This window comes from Trachurus japonicus, chromosome 8, assembly GCF_045865225.1.
Source record: "Trachurus japonicus isolate A0001 chromosome 8, Traja_1.0".
In the NCBI taxonomy this organism is placed as follows: Eukaryota; Metazoa; Chordata; class Actinopteri; order Carangiformes; family Carangidae; genus Trachurus; species Trachurus japonicus.
Genome location: NC_140914.1, coordinates 22,102,569 through 22,124,787, shown reverse-complemented (window position 1 = coordinate 22,124,787; position 22,219 = coordinate 22,102,569). Strand labels below are relative to the sequence as shown.

General features: G+C 40.0%; 1 protein-coding gene across 1 annotated transcript; it reads right to left on the bottom strand.

Annotated features, from left to right (window-relative positions):
* Positions 1 to 555: 555 nt before the first annotated feature.
* Positions 556 to 11,509, bottom strand: nubp1 (nucleotide binding protein 1 (MinD homolog, E. coli)). The gene is made up of 10 exons (XM_085784681.1): positions 11,285 to 11,509; positions 10,251 to 10,355; positions 9,948 to 10,081; positions 7,240 to 7,308; positions 6,643 to 6,675; positions 6,464 to 6,554; positions 6,213 to 6,367; positions 3,698 to 3,808; positions 2,117 to 2,303; positions 556 to 1,634 (listed from the first exon to the last, which is right to left on the bottom strand). The coding sequence occupies exons 1-10, from the start codon at positions 11,313 to 11,315 to the stop codon at positions 1,582 to 1,584; spliced, it is 969 nt and encodes a 322-aa protein (XP_085640807.1). The 5' UTR covers positions 11,316 to 11,509; the 3' UTR covers positions 556 to 1,581.
* Positions 11,510 to 22,219: the final 10,710 nt, after the last annotated feature.

The following is a 22,219-nucleotide window of genomic DNA, read 5'->3' as shown; positions in this document are numbered from 1 at the left end:
TTATCAACTGTGCCAACACACTTCTTTTGCTCTTTCCATCTTAATACAAAATCATGCTCAGCATTTTTATATCCGTCACAGACGTTACATGATAACTATGTTGGTGGTTGCTGGGGGAAGCACCTGCTTTCATTATGGTTCTCCAGTTGTTTTTTCTAGCTTTTCCTTTCTTTCTTTCTTTAAAATTAAAGTTGTGTTTCTATAGTGGACTTAAGTTATCTATTACTATCGTAAAAAAAAACAACACCTAGAGCTTCATGTCTGAAATGTGTGAAACTGTCTGTTTTTGGCCACTGTTGTTTGTCTGTTAGCAGGATACAGATGGAGTTTCACATGTGTTTTTTAGTGAACCCTGAAGGAACTGCCATGTACAGCAAGTACACGAGAGCACATACACAATTGTGTTTCTGTCATTTCAGGGGACATTACATATACTTGCCTTTAGTTCCTCTAGACCTCAGTTAACCCTTTCACTACACTAGCTATCACAGCTGAGGCCCCCCCCCCCCCCCCCACACACACACACACACTTCAGGTAATTAAACAGAAAAAATGTTCATTATTGGTAATTTATTTTATAAATCAGTTAACATATATACATTATTATTTTTTAACATATAAGCAAATCATCAGACCAGAGACAACAGTAATTCCAAAAAAAGGGAATCCACATTCACAGAGTATATTGTTGCTGGTGTATTTATTCTAAATGAGAAACAACATAGTCATTTGATGATGTGATGGCAACTCTAAAGAAAACTATCCTTATTTGAGAGGTGGAATGATAACAATAACAGAGAGAATGTTTAAAGAATTGGTGAACTGGTCATCTCTTGGGTTAAATTTCAGTCAAACTGGTGCAACATTTAGCTTCCTGCACAATTAATTAACTACAACCAGGGTCAATGAGGGCCAGTGGATCCAAAATCACAATTGAGACTCAAAACCTCTCTTTGTAGGAAATGGTTAATGTCTCTACTGCTTGGGTTTTAACTTCCTCTAATACTTGTTTGTATGCATGATTACCCGATTGAGCTTCTCATAGTGCATTTAGTTTGACATAAGGATGAGCCTGTTATATGTCTATATTTCTCATGTTGTCAACAAATACCATAAAAGACCCAAACTAACAGTGAGGGCTGTGTGTGTCACCCAGGGTTGATCTTATCCACTGTGCCGTCGAGCTTTGTTTTCCATTGTGGTGTTGGCTATTTTAAACATCAAGAAGTGGTGCTGTATGGTAAATCCCTTTACTTTCATTACCATGTGCACTGAAGTTTATCTTGAGTCAATCCCAAAAACACTGTTCTGCTGCTGTAAATATTCACTTTCACAGCTGTTTTAGGAACTCACCTACTCCATCAGTGAATAATATATTATGTACGGTAAATATATATTCTAACATGTGTCTAAAAATCAACATCTTCAGCAGGGGAAAAATGTACCTAAGTGCTTAATAGGCCTGTTCACCAAACTAATACTAAAAAATACTGCTGATATGGGCTTTCATATGTGTGTTTAATATCTACTACACTGCCATCATGTGATCTGTCTCAGTGCTGTGGTTCAGTGTGGCCACCTTCAAGTGGAGCTCTGCTCCTCTGTCACACGGTTGGAGCAGTAGTCCTGGATACCTGATGGAGGACAGAAGAGTGGGGCTGGTGTAAATGAAATGATAGTTTGGTTAACTCAGTGATGATCTCCATGCTCACAAATTGACCTATGTTGTTTGTGTCTTTTCTGTATGCGTCTACCAGGCAAACTCCCTGACAGACATCATCAGTTACACAAACATTTGATCTTGAACTTTAATCTCTTGCAGCACATTTATCCAATTTCGATACAAACCTCCTTCTTCCCCTTTGGTCGACTGGTTCCCATTTGTAAAGTCATCACTTCTTCTTTCATTGAATTCAATCAGGAATCGGGATGTCATGTAAACCATGTAGTCATCAAAAACAATGAGGGACTTCGATGGAAGTCAAATTATATCTTTGCGTCAAACTTCCCTTACTCAAGAATCCAGTGAAATCCACAATATGATGAAAGAGGTAGTCAGGTCGGCAGTGACATGTATGTGCATGAGTGTGTTGTTGTAAGTATTGTAAACACTCACTCTGTACAATGTTCTGGTAGACTTGAGCAGCAGGAGAGTCGGGTACTACATTGAGGAAAGATCTGCCTTCATCACAGCTTCGTGCTATCCTCGGGTCCAGTGGCACCTTTCCTAACAGAGGCAGGTTCAGATCCGCACACATTCGCTCAGCACCTCCGCTCGTAGGAGGGAAGATCTGTGATGTGTTCTGTAAGAGAGAGGACAAAGGAAAGTTATTGGTTCATTATTAGATTCTGTGGAGCCTAAATTACATTAGATCTGAGCCTCTCTTTAACATGTTGAGTCCAGGAATGGAAAAGAAATGGTTCAGTGGCAGAAACTGGTCACTATAATACAGGTACAATGCATACAACAACTGTATACTTTAGAATTACATCACTGAATGTATATTTGACTGAAACATGTTTATTTAATGACTACTGCACTTTACAGTACAATGTACTGCTACATGCACTTTATTAAGACTGATTGCACTTTGTTATTAATTGCACTTGAGGCATGTCTGCACTTCACCAGACGTCTCTACTGAATTTACTGTTCCTTTGTTTTAAGAATGTGATTACCTGTTTTTATTTGTCTCTACTCTACTCAGGGAACATCTGCTAGGGACAACAGATGGAAATTAGCCAATGGCTACAAACTGTCATGTTTACATAATCGTACACGGTGATGTCAATTAACTTGCACTGTCCCTTTCAAATAAATATTAAATGAAATGAAAAATGAAATAAAATCCTTTTTCTGACAGGCACATTCAAACAGTCTCTCTAGAGTGTTTGCTCCTAAAATGACTCCTTCTTTCACAGCACTATTGAAATCAGTCACCATGGATTCTTGCTGACTACAGATTGAAAGCTTTTTATACACATGATTTTTTCTCTCTTTTCTCCTTTGTTGTTTGTAGTCTCCCTCCACCTCATGTTTGTAGATGTGTGCTTGATACAAGTTCAACATTTCTCTATCTGGGTCAAGTGGATAGTACAAGCGACAGAGCAAGAAAAAATAATTCAAAATCAGGGCAGTGTAAGCTAGGATATCCCAACTTTGAATCTTTAGTGCAAATTAAGATACAGGAATACATCTTGCATGCAACTTTGTGGTGTCTTTTGTTGGATCTTTTCTGTCTGGTAAACACCAGGGCAACACCCCAAGTTTGGCCTTCCTACTTTTCTTCTTTCCTGTCTGTAACCCAGGTCCAAGACGACCCTAATGACATCACTATGACATCATCAGGGTTATTTTTCCAGACTTGACAAAACTCACTCTAAAGACTCACAGGCAGTACACCTCATGAGAAATAAACTGACCTCAATGTGTGAAATTAAAGAAACTATGAAGTGACTTTTTGTGACGGGTGGGGAAGAGAATCATTATAATCTATATATATATATATACATATATGTACATATATATATATATATATATATATATATAAGATCATTATTAAATATTCAATAATAATTAATATCATTTTGTATGATTCCCTGGTTGCTTGCTCAGTTTATGTTCTCTCCAGTTTCATGCTTTTTATCTAGTTTTATTGTGTTTGTACATATGTGTGTGTCTGAGTCTGTCAGTGACCTTGCATTTGGGACAGACAAAGCCGCTCATGTTCTCCACCACTCCGATGATGGGCAGCTTGACCTTCTGGCAAAACCTGATCTCCTTTCGCACATCCTGCAGCGACACCTCCTACAGGAAGAAAATCATAAAAAAAGAAATGGACATAAAGAGCCAATAAAGGAAGATGGGGAGGGTGGGGGAGGACCAGTGGAAAGAGAGAAAGCGAAAGGATTAGTTTTAATAGTTTTTCCTTCCTCCACGACTGCTTTCAGTGCTTCGTTAGAAAACCTTTTAGTTAAGCTCCCTGATTTCAGTGTGCTGACATGTTTGAGTATGAGAAAATACTGTTTGATATGAAGAGTCAGACTACTTGTTTCTTGAGATCAAACAGATTTCACTTGCTTCCATGGGCGATTGCCACCCCGGAGGCGGTCACTGTTTGGTCAAGTAAGAGTTGATGGAATGAGGAAATGACTCCTCTGCTGGCTGGCATGACTTGATTTAAAGGGACAACGAGGAGTTTTGGGAAAGCGAAGCGTTTTCACACTACATTTATGAGCCTCCGCGTGCACCGTAGAATTCTTCGACTGGCGCAAGACAGACTCATGTTTTCATTCATCACGAATTAAAGTCAGAGGTTCAAAGAGGTTCACATACCGTCGTAGTTCCGACCATAAACAGCGATTCGGCGGCGTTATTCTCCTAACTCGCTGCGAAAGGAAACGCTGGTCGGCTCGACCAGCATTTCCGCCACCACTAATAATAACAAAATAACGATAGAGACAAAACGATATATTTATCGAAAATGGAGCCATTAACAAGTGTGGGTAACGGAGATTCATCCACATTAACATGAGACTTTTTTATAACCAAATAGAAACTCCTCGTTGTCCCTTTAAGTATCTAGATGTGTTTTCAGGACAAAAACAACTTAATTAGAAGCGGAAGAATAGATCAGTTTTAAAAGTCTGCTCCAAGACATTGTAGATGAACAAGTTATCCAGTCACCTACACACACAAGGGACAGAAAAAATCTTTTTCATTTAATTATTTATTTATTCTTTTAATTATTTATTTTTTTAGTTAGTTTGGTTGGTTATAATTTGTGTATCTATGAAGACCTTATCAGATGTAAAAACCTGTGAAGTCAGCAACTAGAGCTTCACAGTATTGTGTTGCATGGACGTGTCTGTTAATCCACATCGATTATTTTTCCTTCTGCTTCACTGTTCTGTATTTATGTTGCTATGGTTTTGAAGCTTTTATTATTTTAAGAGTAAATGAATAACAGTGGCTCTGTATGGTGTCATGATAGTTGGTGTGGGCACCCTGTGGTCACTGGAGCATAGGCTTTAATTAGTTTATGATAAAATCCTGCCCTGTATTCGTTGCGATTTTGTGAAAAGCTAAATTTCACCGGAGACGGCTCCATGTTTGTGGCTGCTTCAATAGACTGCACAGACCCCGTTTTAAAAAGTCCCTTATCAGTCTCATGTCAGTACCAACAACTGCTGCGTCTCAGCCTTCGTACAGCTGCCTCACAGTCATATGGGGCTCTTGTTTTGCCTTTCCGCACAGCAGATGTGCAGTCTTATTTTCTGAGTGTTCTTGGGCTGTTGGATCGTGTCTAGACTTGCACAATACCCCTCAACTGCCATCTCATCAAAGTGGCCACCTCAAACTGGAAGTGCTATGGGTGTCTTTTTATAGCCTCTGCTCCTTTACAGGAGTCAGCTAGCATCTTTTTCAGATCCTCCATTGCCTAGAGGAGCCACTGTTTGTTGAGTGTTACCATCAGTTTTAAGGAGTCAAAGACGTTATCAAGTCTGGAAATGTTGTCAACCGACAGCTTCCAATGAAGACTCTTGGCTTTCCTCACAAGCTGTGACAGGACAACTGGGGGTACTAGTAGGAAGCTGTACACTCTTTTGCTCATGTCACAATTATTTTACTGTACTGAAACAAACAATGCCTTCATGTTTTTTTCATGCCTGTTTACTAAAGAGGTATACTTCCTCTCACTTCAACAAACATATGCAAATAGTCATTTTGAAGGCTGTTCCACTGTATCACAGTCTTTGTAGAATTACTTTCTATTTGCCCCCCAACACTGGCGGCTTACCGTAATTAGCTGTGGGTTAATCGTGTAGGCTGAGAAAGAACTGGTGGCAGTTACAGCAGTATGGGGAGTAAGGGGTTTTCCAGTTGAGACAAAAATTATATCCTCATCCCATCCTCCACAACTTCACCATATCATGGTCAGCCATTGTACAGTCACCCTTCTCTGCTTCTTTTTTGTCGTGTGGCTTGTAGTGTCACTATCGCTATTAGTTGAATTACATAAAAATCAACAGCTAAACCAACACCTCCAATTGTTCATCCTGTGAAACATCACCAAAGCATCACCAACTGAAGCACAAGTAGTATTGAAAGTAGACTAGCGATGGGATTTCCCTTTACAGTTGCTACTTAAGCAATTAATGTTAGTGTAGTAAGTGTCATGGGTCTTATGCATGTGCATGTAACTGCATACCTGTGGTGTGGTGATGATGACAGCTCCATCAACGTGAGTGGAGCTAAGGTACTGGACAATCGACAGGTGCTCATCAGAGGTGCCAGGGGGCGTGTCCACGATGAGGTAATCCAGGTCACCCCAGTCCACATCCCTCAAAAACTGCTTGATCATCCCTGATCGGAGACAAACACCACTCAAGTTAGCAGTGTAACGAGAAATAGAACTCACACTCTCTGTGTCCCCTCTCTCTCTTACACACACATACTCACCATTCTTCTTGGGTCCTCTCCAGATCACAGCATCATCTGGGCTGCCAAGCAGGAAACCAATAGACATGACTGCCAGGTTGTCATCTACATACTGCAACAGACACACACACAAATCATATATAGGTGTGTACAAAAAATTGACATTAAAAATGTAGGCAGCACTGTTTGAATTGACTCACCACAGGAGACCAGCCTGAACCACTCTGGTGAACCTGCACATAAAACAACAGATCATAGTCCAAGGTTAAATCTTGATATGTATTTTTTTAAAAAGGGACAACAAGTTTTGGAAAGCAAGGTGTTTTCACACTACATTTCCCATGAGCCTCTGCGCGCATGGTGATGTCTTGCCTTGGTTTATTTATGAACACGAAACTCATGAAACGCGCTCTCTGGTTGGCTGGATTTTCCGTTTGGGCTGCCGTACAAACACGGCGCCGCAAGATGGAGACACTCTCTAAAGGAAGACCCTTGCTATATGTAAAAGAATAATTATAAGGCTATGAAAACCAAACAAATTCTATTTTATAGCGATTATACACTTATACAAATACATTCATGGGTAGTCAGATTTTGCCAATAAAACGTATTATTTTTGCAATTATTACACACTGGACCTTTAAAATGTCACAGAAAATAAGTTTACTGAGTGTTTTATGTGGAAAAAATGTCAATCCTGGAATCCTGGACACTATTCAACTTTTTGTTGAACTCAGTTATTTGTTGTGTTGCACTTTTTCTTATTAATCCATATACTGCTGTAAACCTAAACTTACTTGCTCTCCCTCCAGGCCCATGATCCGTGGAATGGATGGACCACAGATGTCGACATCCAGCAGGGCAACCTAAAAACAGAACCCCCTTTAGTCTCTGATGTGGTTGAGTCTGTGACAGACTCTGATGTTAAACCTTGCAAACCAGTACAAATGTGTACAGTGAGAATTGAGGATAAGGTCAGAGACCTCTTGACATTTGTCAAAGGCTAAACCAAAGGCATCAGGAAGAAGAGGAAGAAGAGGAAGAGGAGGAGGAGGAAGAGGAGAACTCATGAGGTTGTTTCCACAGTCTTTGCACTAGAGCAGTATTTGTGCAGCTTAAATTGATTTTGGACACAAGTAGTTTTAACATAGATGATGTCAAATGTTCACTTCTATTGTTATGTAGTAACACATCCCACAGACTAATATATAAGGCAATATGGTAAACATCAGGATTCAGGACAGTAGAGTCTGAAAACACACAGGAGTAATCCAGCAATGTTCCATTCGCAATAAGAACCACCACTAACACTAAATCTGTTAACTTCCTGGGCACCAAGCTGTTAATATGTTAGACAAACATTATCCTAAGTTAAACACTGAATGGAATGGTGTTACTGCTGTTTGGCTGATTAACTTATCTGCAATTTCGCTAAAGTCTAACTTGTAGGGGTGTAAAATGTGTGTTCCCTGTGTCAAAAACAAACTGGACCACAGATTAACAGCAGCTAATCTGGCTACATAAAGAAGTTACCATGCAACACAACTCATTGCCCAGTTGCATCAAAAACATGAACTTGAAACAGACAAGGTAGTGAGAAACAATCTAAGGATATTGTAGAATATAAGGAGCACGACATGTACTCTGGGATGATTCAATCAAAATCAATCAAAATAAACTTTATTGTCCCCGGAGGGAAATTTGTCTTGGACAATCAGTGCTGTGCGTCCAGCAAAACAGTTTAAAAACCGTACACACACGCACAACCAACAGACCACACTTACAGACAGTACGACTAAGTTCACAATTCATCAGGAGTAAATAAATAACTATTGCACTTCTCGTATATTGCATCTTGCCTCAATATTCCCACAGTCTCTAGGTCTTATTGCACCATGTTCGTATGTGTGGACTCCACCCAACATTGATTTCCTTTTGGAGAATTTGTTGGTTCACTTGGCTGAACTGTACTGGTTATATTATATGTTGTGTGATGTCTGTCAGTTGTGCCATTTTATGACTTTACTGTTAAGCTGTTTGTGTACATGTTTGTGTTACAGTGACCTGTAGCGCATCGTTATACATGGGATGTGCATGAGTGTCTGTGTTAAATGTATACAGGTGCGATATGTCAATAACTATGATTATGTATTAACATAAATGTGAGTCTTGGTTTGAATTGCACTGGGGACCCCAGGAAGAATAGCTGATGACACGACATCAGCTAATGGGGATCTAAAAAATAAATAAATAGACAGTAATGTTATACATTAACCTGGGAAATGTTAATTGAGGAAACCAGTTTTATAATTTTGCAGTTCAGAGAGCAGATTGGTCAGTGCTACAGAGACCACCACTGGAACAACAGACCCTGTTGTGACTTTATCAATGAGCTCATGGCCTGGTTGCACATTCACTCATTCTATTATGCATGATAAGTCATTCATTATCAAAAAGACATGTCTTTGTGACAAAAAAATGTGAACCATATGATAGAAAACATTTCTTCTAAAGATTACTGCAGTATCCATTTAACTATCTCAGTAATATATATATTTCCCACCATCTATAATATTGTTCCCCTCATATGATTTAAGAATACACATTTGCCTGTCTACGGTACTGTCCTTCCATGACATCTGCTGGTGCAATCTTTCATATGGTATGTGGGTTAGGTTAGGTGGTTATCTCAATATTTCTTGATGCATATTTGGCATCTAAATGTAATAACACAATACTGTAAGTAGATTCACACACATGAGAGGCTTTAATATAGTAATCTGAGGTTAAGGATTTCTTCATAGAGATTATTAATCAAATAAGAATCTGGTCTGAAATCTTATGCTCAATTTGATGATCTCGCACCATGTCAGCAGTGACCTCTAGTGGTGTTCTGTGAGTTCTGCAGACCACAGTGACTGAGTTTAGGCTAAACGTTAGACCAGGCAAGCTATTCCACAAAGGGGCCGGTGTGGCTGCAGGTTTTTGTTCCAACCAACCAACCAAGAGCACACAGTTTGACCAATCAACTGTCTGAAGATTGAGATTGGTTGATTAAATGAGTCTAGTCTGGTGTGCTGCTGCTTGGTTGGAAAGAAAACCCACAGCCCTGTGTGGAATAGGTTGCCCATGCCTGCCTTAGACTGTGTGGAATAGGTTGTCCATGCCTGCCTTAGACTGTGTGGAATAGGTTGCCCATGCCTGCCTTAGACTGTGTGAACAGCTTTAAAAAGCATAGAAGAAGTTAAACAGTTCACGTGACTTTGACCCAGACAACACAGGTTTAAACTCCTGTTAAAGGTCCCATAACCCAGACAGTGAAAATCTGTGCCTTTCTGATCACACAGTAAGTCTAGGTTCTATAATAATACTGCAAAATTATCTTATTATTGCAAATGCACAGAGAAAGGATCTATCAGGACCTACAACTTAGTGATGTCACAACAAAACTGCCACCACCTTCAGCTATTCTCCCCGTTTGGACAGATATAATGTAAAACATTACCTCCTTTGTGCTGTCACTTGCCAGAGCGTGGGCCAGGTGGGCACTGAAGGTGCTCTTCCCCACTCCTCCTTTTCCAGACAACACAAGGATCTTGTGTTTGACTGTCGCTAGCTTTTCTCCTATTTCTGCTATGGCTGAGATGAGAGACAAGGGGAGGAGAGTTTAAGGATGGAGATGTGTAAAGCAGCAGAATGAGACTCTCCAGCTGGTTGGTTGTGACTTTTCCTGCTGAGTTATATCAGCTTGGATATAAATCACTAGGCTCAAATTTAGGTCAGATTTAAAGTGAGGTAACAGTCTTACCTGGGTCTGGGGCCTTGGTGGCTCCAGAGGCACACAGCTTCTGGTTGGGGCAGCCCTGACATGATGACGTCTTTCCTGCTAGCTCACTAGTTGTACCTGGACAATCTGAAAGAATTAAAGAGTTCAGTTACTAGTGTGTCACCCATGACACATTTTAAAACCAAATGAAACCTGGTCTGGGTGGCTAAAACCCAATTCTTTGAGCTACTTTTCTGAAACCCCACATGACACTGGGGCATTATATTGAACTCCCACTGTGCAGAAGAAAAATCCACACAACTTTATTTCGCATTGTGGATTCTTTAGTTTCAAAATATAGATAATAAACAACTCAAACAATAGCCTAGTTGAGAACATTTGCATTTGATTGACTGGTGTCACCGTCTAAAACATGAGACTTCAGCTTTGAATATTTCACCCTGAGCAATATTACAATGTACCCAAGCTAAATAAATTGAGAAGATCGCGATTTCATTTATTATCAACCAATAAAACTGTATTTCTAACAATTTAGCAGAGCAAAGGTGTCATGATATCTTGACATGTAAGGTGGTCGACCCCTTAAAGACTGTGTCACAGTGACTCAGCACAATTTAAGGCAGCAATGTGGCGTTTCGATACAAACGCATCAAATATTCTTCAACTGTCTTCATCAAATTTGTTCTGAGAAATTTCTGCTTTAGCAATAATATATTTGCGTTTCTCTCACACTTTAATAAGTGCGTCACTGAACTTCACACAAGAAGACAAGCAAACTGTTACTCGCTTTACATAAAAAGGCACCAGCCCTCCACGGCCAGGTGCAGATATTTTAACTGATTAACGTTAACGTGACAGGACGTTAAAAAAAACCTGTAAAAATACAGGAATATTTCAAGTGTAGTTTGTGTTGTCAACAGCGACAGATGTTTATAAAACACAACGCGGTCTTACAGTGAGACAGCATCACAAAAAGCCAAGGTGAACCATCACTACAGTTATGGAGAGAAAAAAGAGAGAAAAAAATAACATTATTGTCAGTTTTTAAAACTTACGTTCATTTGCGTTGTCTGGTACGTCCGACATCTTTGAACGAGTGTCCGTCGTGTAAAGTCGTCCCTCCTCTATGGTTCCGGTTACGCGCAGCAAGAAGATCCAGTGGGGTCGTTTCTTCACCTCATTCACCGGTAACTTAACAGCTATGTGAGACTTTGTGAGACAACACGTTGTATAAAACAGTAAAGGTGTCAAGCTTCATTACATTTCTGATTCTGCCGGACTTTTTAAAGGAAATATATGTTCAATGACACGCCCCGTCCTCAATATTACAGGATGATTACAACCGGTAACAAATGCGTCATGTCAGTTATACAAGCTACACGTGATGACATTTTGTAGCATTTTTATCGTAGCCTATTAGTGACTAAAATAATTATTGTGCTCTGTTTCTGAAACTACAATTTAATCAGTTTGATGTATTACATTTAGTATTTATTGTTACACACTGAGAGTATTTGACAGTAGCCTATTAGGTATTCTGTATTCAGTATTTCTCAACATGGTGTTCAGTGCATAATCATTATTATCAAACAGAATTAGGAGTATGGAGCTGATGCAAAGTCGGGGTTGTTGCTGTAACTGTGCTCAAGATGAAATACTCTTCCCACTAGAGGGTGCTGGCGATTCAACATGCCAGCAAGAGTTTGGTCACATAGAAAGAATGAAGGAAAAGGAGGTTGTATAATTGTACATGTTCAACTTTTATAAGTAAATTCAAGTCAATGAATGCAAGCTCCTAAAATGAACAATGTTTTAATGCTGATATATTTGGTAACCTATTTAACATAATTAATTAGGCTATGGAAATATGATGATGATTTTATTTTGTACATTTAGGAATTCAGCAATTTGGGGGAAACATAACTTGGGGGACATTTCTAAGGTTAAAAAAATTATTAATGTCCTCAGGTAGCAATTAAAAATGCATTTTTAACCTTTTCTTGCTCACATGATGTGTGTGCCTCTGAGTATTGCATGTTTTGTCATGTTTGTAAGTCTTTGTAGTTGGAAAGTGACTCTATTCAAAAACATTAAACTTTGTGAACAAGTTGTTTTACTGGCTCGTTGGCATTTCAGTAAAAGGTGATTGGCTGGAGGAGTATCAACTGTCTAGCAATCAGAGAACAAAGAGAGGTGAGATGCACCTGTGTGTGCGTCTCTGTCCGAGAACATCTGTGTGTGTGTGTGTGTGTGTGTGTGTGTGTGTGTGTGTGTGTGTGTGTGTGTGTGTAGTAAGTAAAACATTCATTGATCCACTGGGGGCATGTGCAGCTTTCTGAATCATCAATACTATCACTATCAGTATGTTTCTACATAAACATTTCATAGGGTTTTACTTGTGCATACATAAGTGCCTGTGTGTGTGTGTGTGTGTGTGTGTGTGTGTGTGTGTGTGTGTGTGTGCCTGCCCTCTCCTCCCCCAACCATTTGCCTTGTCAAGGCTGTGTAATGTGATATTTTCTTTGTGTCAGCCCATCTATCTCTAACTGGCAAACATATTCACACCACGAAGAAGCTTTATTCACTGCTTACCATTGTTTTCAGATTTGTGGTAGCTTGTTTGAGCACAGCATGTTAAAACTGGATCATCTCATTGTGTTTCTGAGCACTGATTATGGCTGGAGACAGTGGTAAAGATTATAAATGGCATTCAGAACACAGGTAGCAAATATTAGTTAGATTTGCATTGGTAAGTTTCCATAAAGCATGCCTGATATGTCATGGCTATGGACCTGTCCTTGTTTGTAGTTACAGATGTGTCTCCCGTAGATTGAGTCACTGTTATAGGTTGAGTTGACACCAAGGACAAAGACAAAAAAAAAGAGGATATGTGTCATTATGTGTAATTCACTCCTCGATACTGCATAAAAGTCTGAGCAAATAAAAGCAACAGTGCAGCTAGGGGCTGTAGTTAGGAGTGGTTTGTAAAATAGCTATGATATCCTTCCTCTTTCCCTTTCACTAATTTGTCCTCTGCCTCTCAACACCCATTAATGGGAGTGTTAAAAAGGTTGAACTGGCTCTTAGAGAGTGTGTGTAATGTTCAAGACAGTAGGAAAAAGAAAAAAAAACCTGAAATATTTCACTGACTTTATTTATGTCACTTAGTGGCTAGCTGACCATACGTACAGAACACATTGATCTATGTACAATACAAGATGAAAGTATACTGCAACTAAATGATTGATAATAACAAGACTGTGGTTGAAAAGAGACTTTCCACCTGAACTTTAAATGCCAAACCTAATGATTAGGTGCATGTAATAAACTGGTAGATCAGTGTTGACAATATACACAACTAACACCAAAAGTTTCACATAATGAAACAGAAAGTGAGATGAGAAGATACATATGGGCAGCCCTATGTCTTTAGAAAATAAAACATTTTAATTCAATTCAAGTACAACATACAGTATCTTTTTAAATTCACACAAAAATGAAGTACTGTATGCCATTTCTAGGAGGCTGCTATGTGTTGAACAATTTATTACACTAAAATCAATAGTTTCCCTCAGTCCTTGTTGGTTGGAAACAGCTCAATAATAAATTCACCACTGTTTTCAACCTTTTTCTTTTTTCGTAAAGCTAATCAATCAATCAATCAATCAATTTATTATTTAAAGTGCAAAATCACCATGGTCTCAATACACTTTCCAATAAAAACAAGTACAATAATAACAACAGATAAATAAAAAACCATTCGAAGAAACACCAGAGGAAAAGGATAAAACAGTTAAAAGTTTGTTTACAATAATGACAGTCAATAAAACAATAGTAAAACACCAGAGGAAAATGCTAAAATAAGTTAGTTTAATCAAAGTATTGGGTAAAAAGGTACGTTTTAAGACGGGATTTAAAAATTGCGATGGATGTGGCGTTTCTGATATCTTGTGGGAGGCCGTTCCATAAAAAAGGAGCGCGGTAGGAGAAGGCCCTGCCACCAGCTGTTTTTTTATTGATAAATGGAATGACCAGGAGGTTTGAACCAAGGGAACAAAGAGGACGTGACGGAGTGTAGGGAGTGAGCAGTTGAGACAGATACAGAGGTGCAAGACCATTCAAGGCTTTATAAGTGAAAAGAAGAACTTTAAAATCCGCTCTAGCCTGAATGGGCAGCCAATGTAGTGATGCTAGGACAGGTGTTATGTGATAAAGCTGAAGGCTCCTGGAAGTAGAGATGGGAAGGCCGGAAAAAAGGACATTACAATTATCAAGTCGGGAGGACACAAGGGCATGGAGAACCACCTCAGCGCTACGCAGGGACAGAGAAGGGCAGATTTTGGCAATGTTCCGCCGGTGAAAGAAAGCTGTCTTAGTGATATCCTTTATATGGGACTGGAAAGTCAAGGTCGGGTCAAAAGTAACACCAAGGTTTCTAATGAGAGTACTTTCAGAAATAAAACAACCATCAATATTCAGACCAAGACCCTCAGATAAATATTTATAATTAGTAGGCTTGATCACCAGCAGATCAGTCTTAGCAGTATTAAGCATGAGGAAATTGTGACTCATCCAGCTCTTGATTCGGTTTACACATGTTTCAAGATTTTGAATTTGAGAGGGGTCATTAGGCTGCAGTGGAATGTATAATTATGTATCGTCAGCATAGAAATGGAACTGAATACCGTATTCAGCAATTATCCTACCCAGAGGAAGCATGTAAATACAAAATAGCAAAGGGCCCAGGACAGACCCCTGGGGCACACCAGAGACAACTGCAGAACATTTAGACAAAGAGTTATTAAAACTAACACATTGGGTTCTGCTAGATAAGTAGGACTGGAACCATGAGAGCGCCAGCCCATGAACACCAACACAATGCTCCAGTCGGTGTAGAAGCACACAGTGATCTACAGTATCGAAAGCCGAACTTAAATCAAGAAGCAATAGTAGAGAAGCTGATCTGGAGTCAGCAGTAACAAGTAGGTCATTAACTACTCTAGTTAGGGCAGTCTCAGTAGAGTGACAGGATCGGAAACCAGATTGAAAGTTGTTGCTTTAGTAGTCTTATATTTAACGGACAATTATGAGATTTGTACTGTGTTCCCATCCGAGTCTTTACCACAAAGCAAACAAGTTGTGTGTGTTACAGGATTGATTATCAAAACACCCAACGTAAACAAACATGTAGATAGTGCAGGAGGAGGACAGAGACCAGTGGTTAGTTAAATCTAATGACTGATTGAATAAATTAATTTTGAAATGATTCAGTGATTTCTGGCAACATGTCAGTGTCCGTGGACCAGATGGTTTGGGGGAGCTGATCATTGAGTCCTTCTGACCTCAGTTTGTTTTGATACTACATGTTTTAACCAGTTTTGCTGTGTCCACCACTATCCTTCGCCACGTTGAGGGAGGTTTGTTTATAGGGGCGTGTCCCAGGGCAACGTGACGTAAACGCATACCCTCTATAGTCCGAAAATTACCCATTGTTCCAAAATCTCAATGTTTCGACATCCTATTGTTCCGATCATATTAAACCCATTGTTCCGAGGCTCCGTTGTTCTGAAATCTCATGTTTCTAAACCTAACCCTAACCCTAAATCTAATATTCCTGAGAGCCATCTAATAAAAGTGAAGACCTGTGCCTGTGCATGTTGTGTATTACACAGCTTCCATCCCCAAAACCTAACCCACCTGCCGGGGGCCGGTCAGCACCGCGGAGAGCTCCCAAACAACCCTAACCCCAGCGCGTCATTTGCACACAACTTGCACCAGAGTTGATAACAGGAAGTCTATCTATGACACCTAGTAGCCTATCACATATCAGAACAACGGGATGTCATAACATGGGTTTAATACGGTTGGAACAATTGGATGTTGAAACATTGAGATTTCGGAACACTGGGTGATTTTCGGAATAATGGGATGTCGGAATTATGAGCGGACCCCCATGGCAATGTATGGTCACAATGACAACTAACAATGTTTAGTAGAGTATCTTTAGATTAGTGTGTTAGCATGCTAACATTTGCTAATGAAATACAGCTGAGGTGGATGGGAATGCATTTGGGTTTGCCAGGGAATCACTGAAGTCATGGATTCACCACTGTGTGTCCAACATTTCATGGCAGTCAATGTAACATTTGCTGAGATATTTTAGTTTGAACCAATATGGTGGACTGACCAACAGGCCAAAATTACGGTGGAAAAGTGGTGTATGTGTAATAAGTACTGAATTTGTGTTTTCCTTGATAAAACTGTGGGCTACACTCATCAGTAACTCTAACTGCTGTGGGCTTTTCTGTTTGCACATGAGCAATGACATCACTTGTCAGATCTCTCTCTCTCTCTCTCTCTCTCTCTCTCTCTCTCTCTCTCTCTCTCTCTCTCTCACACACACACACACACACACACACACAAAGTATTTAGTTGAGCAGATATCCCATCATGAAGTCAGACACATTCTGTCCATTCAGCAAGTGATCTACACACACACACACACACACACACACACACACACACACTAATGGACTCAGGTCAGATTTTGGTCACAGAGTTACTCAGCACAAAAGTTAAGCCTTGACTGCAGTCATCACACTGGGAACAATGCCACACACACACACGTGTGCGTGTGCGCGCACACACATACACACAAAACTCGTTCTGTTAATTCTTACAGGGAAAGTGAGAGTTATGTTAAGGTTATGCATGCGTGTGTGTATGTGCGGGAGAATGAGTGTGGCAGGGAAGAGAAGTCCCACGACTGAAGAGGGAAGGGGAAGTAAGTCGTTTATGGAAAAAAGATGGGTGTGATCAGGACATGCTGCTGTTAATGAGCTGTGTTCACCCTTCCCTTTCTGTCTCTCATCAATAGATCAAGTACAAAACAAACCATCACAAAACTTTTGGATGGAAATTTGAACCAAATAAATTTGGAACTTAGCTATGTGGTTGTGTTAGAAAGATCTAGTGAGAATTGACTTCATGTTTTAATCCACTCTTTAGTCCAAGCCAGTATAAGCCGTATTGATACAATCAGTTATATTGCCTATAGTGTCACTCAGATATATTATGAAACCCAGTAAAAGAAAAAAGACTCTCTACAGTCCTACAGACAAAAACCTGGAAAAACAACAGGGACTGCCTTTGAGTGTGTGTGTGTGTGTGTGTGTGTGTTTTGGTAGTATGCAATGTGCTGTTAGCATATATCCCTGAAATATGCCCCCCCCCCCCCCCCCCCCCCCCCCCTCTTTATTGAGATGGTCTTTTTTTTTTTTTTAAATTACGGCAGAATTTTCTATTTTTTTCCAGTTAGCACTCGAAGCATATTTTAATATTCAAGACAAAGCTCAATTCTCGCCCATCAGGAGAAAAGGATGAAGTTGGGTGACGTTACTTTAGTGCCTCAAATTCAGCAGATGGTCAGGGTGGATGAATTGCACATCAAAAGTTCAACATGGGAGGTCACTGTTTCCCTCCAGTCATCAATTAATTATTGTAACCAAGATATTTCATAACTTGATTATCTTTCCATCAACCCAACAGAGTTGTTTTTGTGCTAAAACCAAACAAACCTAGACCACAGTCATGATGTCATCCTGCTGACACAAGTATCAAATCAGAATATACTCATATTGATCTGAGGGGCCAATACAGTGTATATTTTCTTTCTTTTTTTTCCCCCAAATCTTTTTATTGAGATTTTCCAACAATATCTGACACAGTATCTAACAGTGTGGAAAAAAGACATTAACAACAGTAGGCTATGCCGTGTATATTTTCATTTTAATTGTCTGGATGAGCTCTCAACAACAGCAACGCCTCAGTGGGAGTGAAGGTGGCCTGTTAGTCAGAGGGCAGGTTTTTAGTTCCCCCTACATCGTTCTTCTGTCTCATCCCTCCATCCTCTTTCCCATCCTCTGTTGTGAAATTCTCAGCTGTTGCGGTCATGTCGGGTCATCACCTTGGAGACTGTTTTACATTTTTCTCTGCATCTTGTTGGCATCCAGTCTGACGTGTCTATAGAGGGTGTCAAAGATTTTAACATTTTAATCTAATAAACTGCAAGCTGTTCACCCTGTCTTTGTTTAAACTCTCTATTGCACTCTAGAAACATTTGTTTTTCTGTCTGCACCTAACGAAAATGCAAAGTTAACCTGCACCCACAAGCATATGCAAAAGCATTGCTCAGTATCATAGGGAGCACATTGTGTCGATGGATACATTTTTGTTTATGTGAGCGTGTCTGGGTGTGTATATTAATCACCCAACTGGATCTACTTAATCGTGGTGTGCTTTAGGCCATATATTTTCCAAAGTGGAGTCTCAGAGAGAGTTCCTGGGTGGGTACTGTAGAGATGAAACAAATGAGACGTGTTTAATTTAAAAGTATAAAGTAAATACTTTTCTCCTACTGTCCAGTCTTAAATGCTAAAGTAAGCTCACATGATCCCTCACCAGGTTCCCACAAACACCAGAGGCACTGCTGCCCCAGTGTCCCTCCCCAAACTCTAATACCTTGGCACACTATCCAATAAAGGCAGGTAGAAGCAGTTGCAGTTATTCGACATCTCGAAATGACAATTTACACTCGTAAAGCTCACACACACACACACACACACACACACACACACACACACACGCACACACACACAGACACACACACACACACACACACACACACGCACACACACACAGACACACACACACACACACACACACACACACGCACGCACAGCTCAAGTGGAAAAGGAATTTCAGATGCTTCTTGCAGTTATTCTGGTCAGCCTGCAGCCAAAGGAATCCCAGACATCAACTCTATTTTCATGCCTCCATCCCCCAGCCTCCATCTCACCAGCCCGCAACTTGAACCATGTGACCACATACAGCCCCACACTGCGGAGACAAAACTCATCAAACAGCCCCCCTTCACCCTAAACAGCTAAAACCAGATCTCAAGATTTCACAACTCAAGCTCAGAATGCTGAATGCTGCTGTGGTCGATGTTCATGGATGAACATTTTTAACATCTGGTAGATGCTCCTAATGTGGCTCGATGTTCAGTATTACAGTAAGACAACACTGTCTTGTGAGGAAGAGATCAGTCAGTGTCAACATGTGAAGCCCTTGAGAAGCACTCCTTTTGATGTTGGAGGAGTGCGTGTTGTTTGTGTGTGTAAATATGAGAAGGTGGTGCATTATGGCCGGGGGGTAGCACCCTTATTTGACGTTTGACCTGCCTCAACCTTCACACTTTGACCACTCATCATCACAATGCTGTGGGCAGAAAGTCCTGGGTACATGAGAAAACACACACACACATGCGCGCATACACACACACAATCTAAAGAGGTCAAAGGTCAGTTGGTTGATGGGCCACCAGGTGATGTCCTCTGCTCCCTTTCAGCTGTCCTGACTCACTGCCTGAATAGAATAACCCCAGAATAACTACTGTTATCTCCCTGTCATGGCTATATTTGAGTGTGTGTGTGTATGTGTGTGAGAGGGGACTGAACTCAACAGTTTAGGGGCCAGTTGTGATGACAATGAAAATATCTTGGTCCCAAGGAAAGGAGGCCAGTTATGTGTGTGTGTGTGTGTGTGTTCGCGCACGTCAGAGTGTTTATGTAAAGGAAGGAAGATTAGCTGGGCTAGCAGCTTCATGGTCACAGTGTTAGATAGATGTGTTTCCCGCCATAGAAATGAAAAACACAATATGGCCTTGTGAATAGAAATATACATAATCACAAGTGGGAGGTGATTCTCTGGGGCTTTATTTAGGCCTATTTATTTACTAAACCTATTTTACATTTGCCAAGTGGAAACATCAACACACTAAGGAGATGCTCTGTGTATAAGGGCGTGCCATGTTTGAATCAGATACAGGGATACACTGCAAGTTATTCAACTGTCCAATCAAGACTGTGCACATTCAAATACAACATAAATGAACCCGGAACAAGCAAAGTGCATTAGTGTTATACTTTATAAGTTAATTAAAAAAAAGACTTTATACGTAGGAACCTCAAAACAGAGGGAAAATCTTTCAGGGTAAAAGTGAAAGTTCAACATTTTGAAAAGTATTCTCCCCATTAACAAAACAAAAAAACAAAATACCTAATGTTAAATGATTGATGATAAATGATAATATGTAAATGATTATAGAAATAGTCCTATTGTGTGAACTTTACAGGTGTTGATACACAGACTGTAGCATGAGCATGGTTAGCAGTTCCCTCTGGTTTTCAGTCTTTATGCTAAACAGAGCGAACTGGCACTTGGCTGGTAGTGGTACTGTAGAACTATTCTTCAACGGTCAGTGAGTCTAATGGCTCTAATCATTAATTTCACAAATTCATTTTTACTGCAGATAATTATTTTTATAAGCGAGCTAATTAATGTCAGTTTATTATGAGCAATGCCATCACTTACAGTAGCAGGTCTCTTTCTCTCTCTCCCTCTCCCACTGTCTGTCTGTCTCACTCAATTTCAATTTAAATAGCTTTACTGGCATGACAAGACAGTGCTTATATTGCCAAAGCATATAACAATGAAATAATATGAATAAAAAAATAATCTCTCTCATCTCTCTCTCACACACACACATACGGTTGCTAATAGCAACTTGATAATATAATATATAATATTTGGTTTTGACAGAAACTTATGATTTATTAATTAAACTGCGTGTCTCCATTGTGAACATGCCGGGTCTTTGTGTGTGAGTGTTTCTGTGGGTGTGCCTGTGTTTGTGTGTTCATCAGCTGGGAGAGAAAGTGCTGATAGTCCATGAAGACTGTGTAAATTACAGATCCTTAATGGCAGCCTTCTTATCAGTGTAGTACTTGTGCCTGTGTCCACTTCCTTGTTGACTTGTAGGGTTTGGGTCGCTCTGCCCTTTTTTCTTGTGTGTGTGTGTAGAGGCAAAGGAACAAGCCCTGATTCTGTTGTCCTCATGACCTGAAATATCACAGTCACTGCCAATGTCTATACTTTCTCCATTTTCAGTTTTCAAGATTTTTATTTTCCAGTGTTTGTTCATTGGCTCTTTCTGTGTCCAACATTGCCTCCTGTGGGCCAGGTGTTTAAGCAAATGAGTGGAAATAATGGGGATGCAAATACAATGGAAAGTAGCGTGTGTTGTGTGTGCAACCTTTAATCTTTACCAGACTGGTTTGGTTACACACTCATACACACACACACACACACACACACACACACACACACACACTTGATCATGAATGGGAATGCAGAAAGACAGAGAAAGGGAAGGTGGAGGTTGAAGAGGTGACAGGTGTGTGTAGCTGCTGAATTTTGAATTTTTATGTTTACTTATTGTAACATTACGTCTCCCCCAGGCTATTGATGCAAACACAAACGTGTTCCCCGTCATTTCATCTTTCTTTTTTTCTGTCGCCTGAGACTGTATCCACTCTGAAATAAACCATCTTTAGGGCATTTCCTCTTTTCATTTTAGCCAACAATCCACACTCTGACAGATGTTTTGAGCGCCAAAACAGGATCATTAAAGTGGACAGACATATATCTTGTGCAGACATGTGCAGGGGAGCACTCTCTTGTATGACTGCTGTAGTATTTATGACCCTCCATAAAGCCAACATGTCAGTCTCATGCAGCTGTTTGACATCTGCAGAAAAGGTTTTGCCAGGACAATGCCTGTATTTCTTGTTCTGCATGTCAGTGTTCGTCAAGAGATTCAACATGTTTAAAAATTGTTGTATTCCTCGCTATAACAATGGAAGACTTTCAGAAACTGTTTGAAAAATGTGTGTTTTCACATTATCTGCATCAGTGTGAACATGGCAGAAGCCTAAAGCCCTCCTCCACCCACCATTGGAGAGGAAGGGAGGGAGGATAGAGGTGTAGAAAACATTTTGACCGCCAGCATTGTTCCATAATCACATCTTTCTAACTTCACTATCTCTGTTTCTTTCTCACTGTATAATCTTCTGTATATGTTTTCCTCT

What these genes read in the sequence shown, in the direction of transcription:
- nubp1 (XM_085784681.1), bottom strand. Translation starts at nt 11,315, where the DNA reads ATGTCGGACGTACCAGACAACGCAAATGAAC. An exon ending in TGGGCCTGGAGGGAGAGCAA is followed by an intron (nt 6,676 to 7,239) that starts GTAAGTTTAGGT and finishes TTTTATGTGCAG; the next exon opens with GTTCACCAGAGTGGTTCAGG. An exon ending in GTTCAGGCTGGTCTCCTGTG is followed by an intron (nt 6,555 to 6,642) that starts GTGAGTCAATTC and finishes TGTCTGTTGCAG; the next exon opens with TATGTAGATGACAACCTGGC.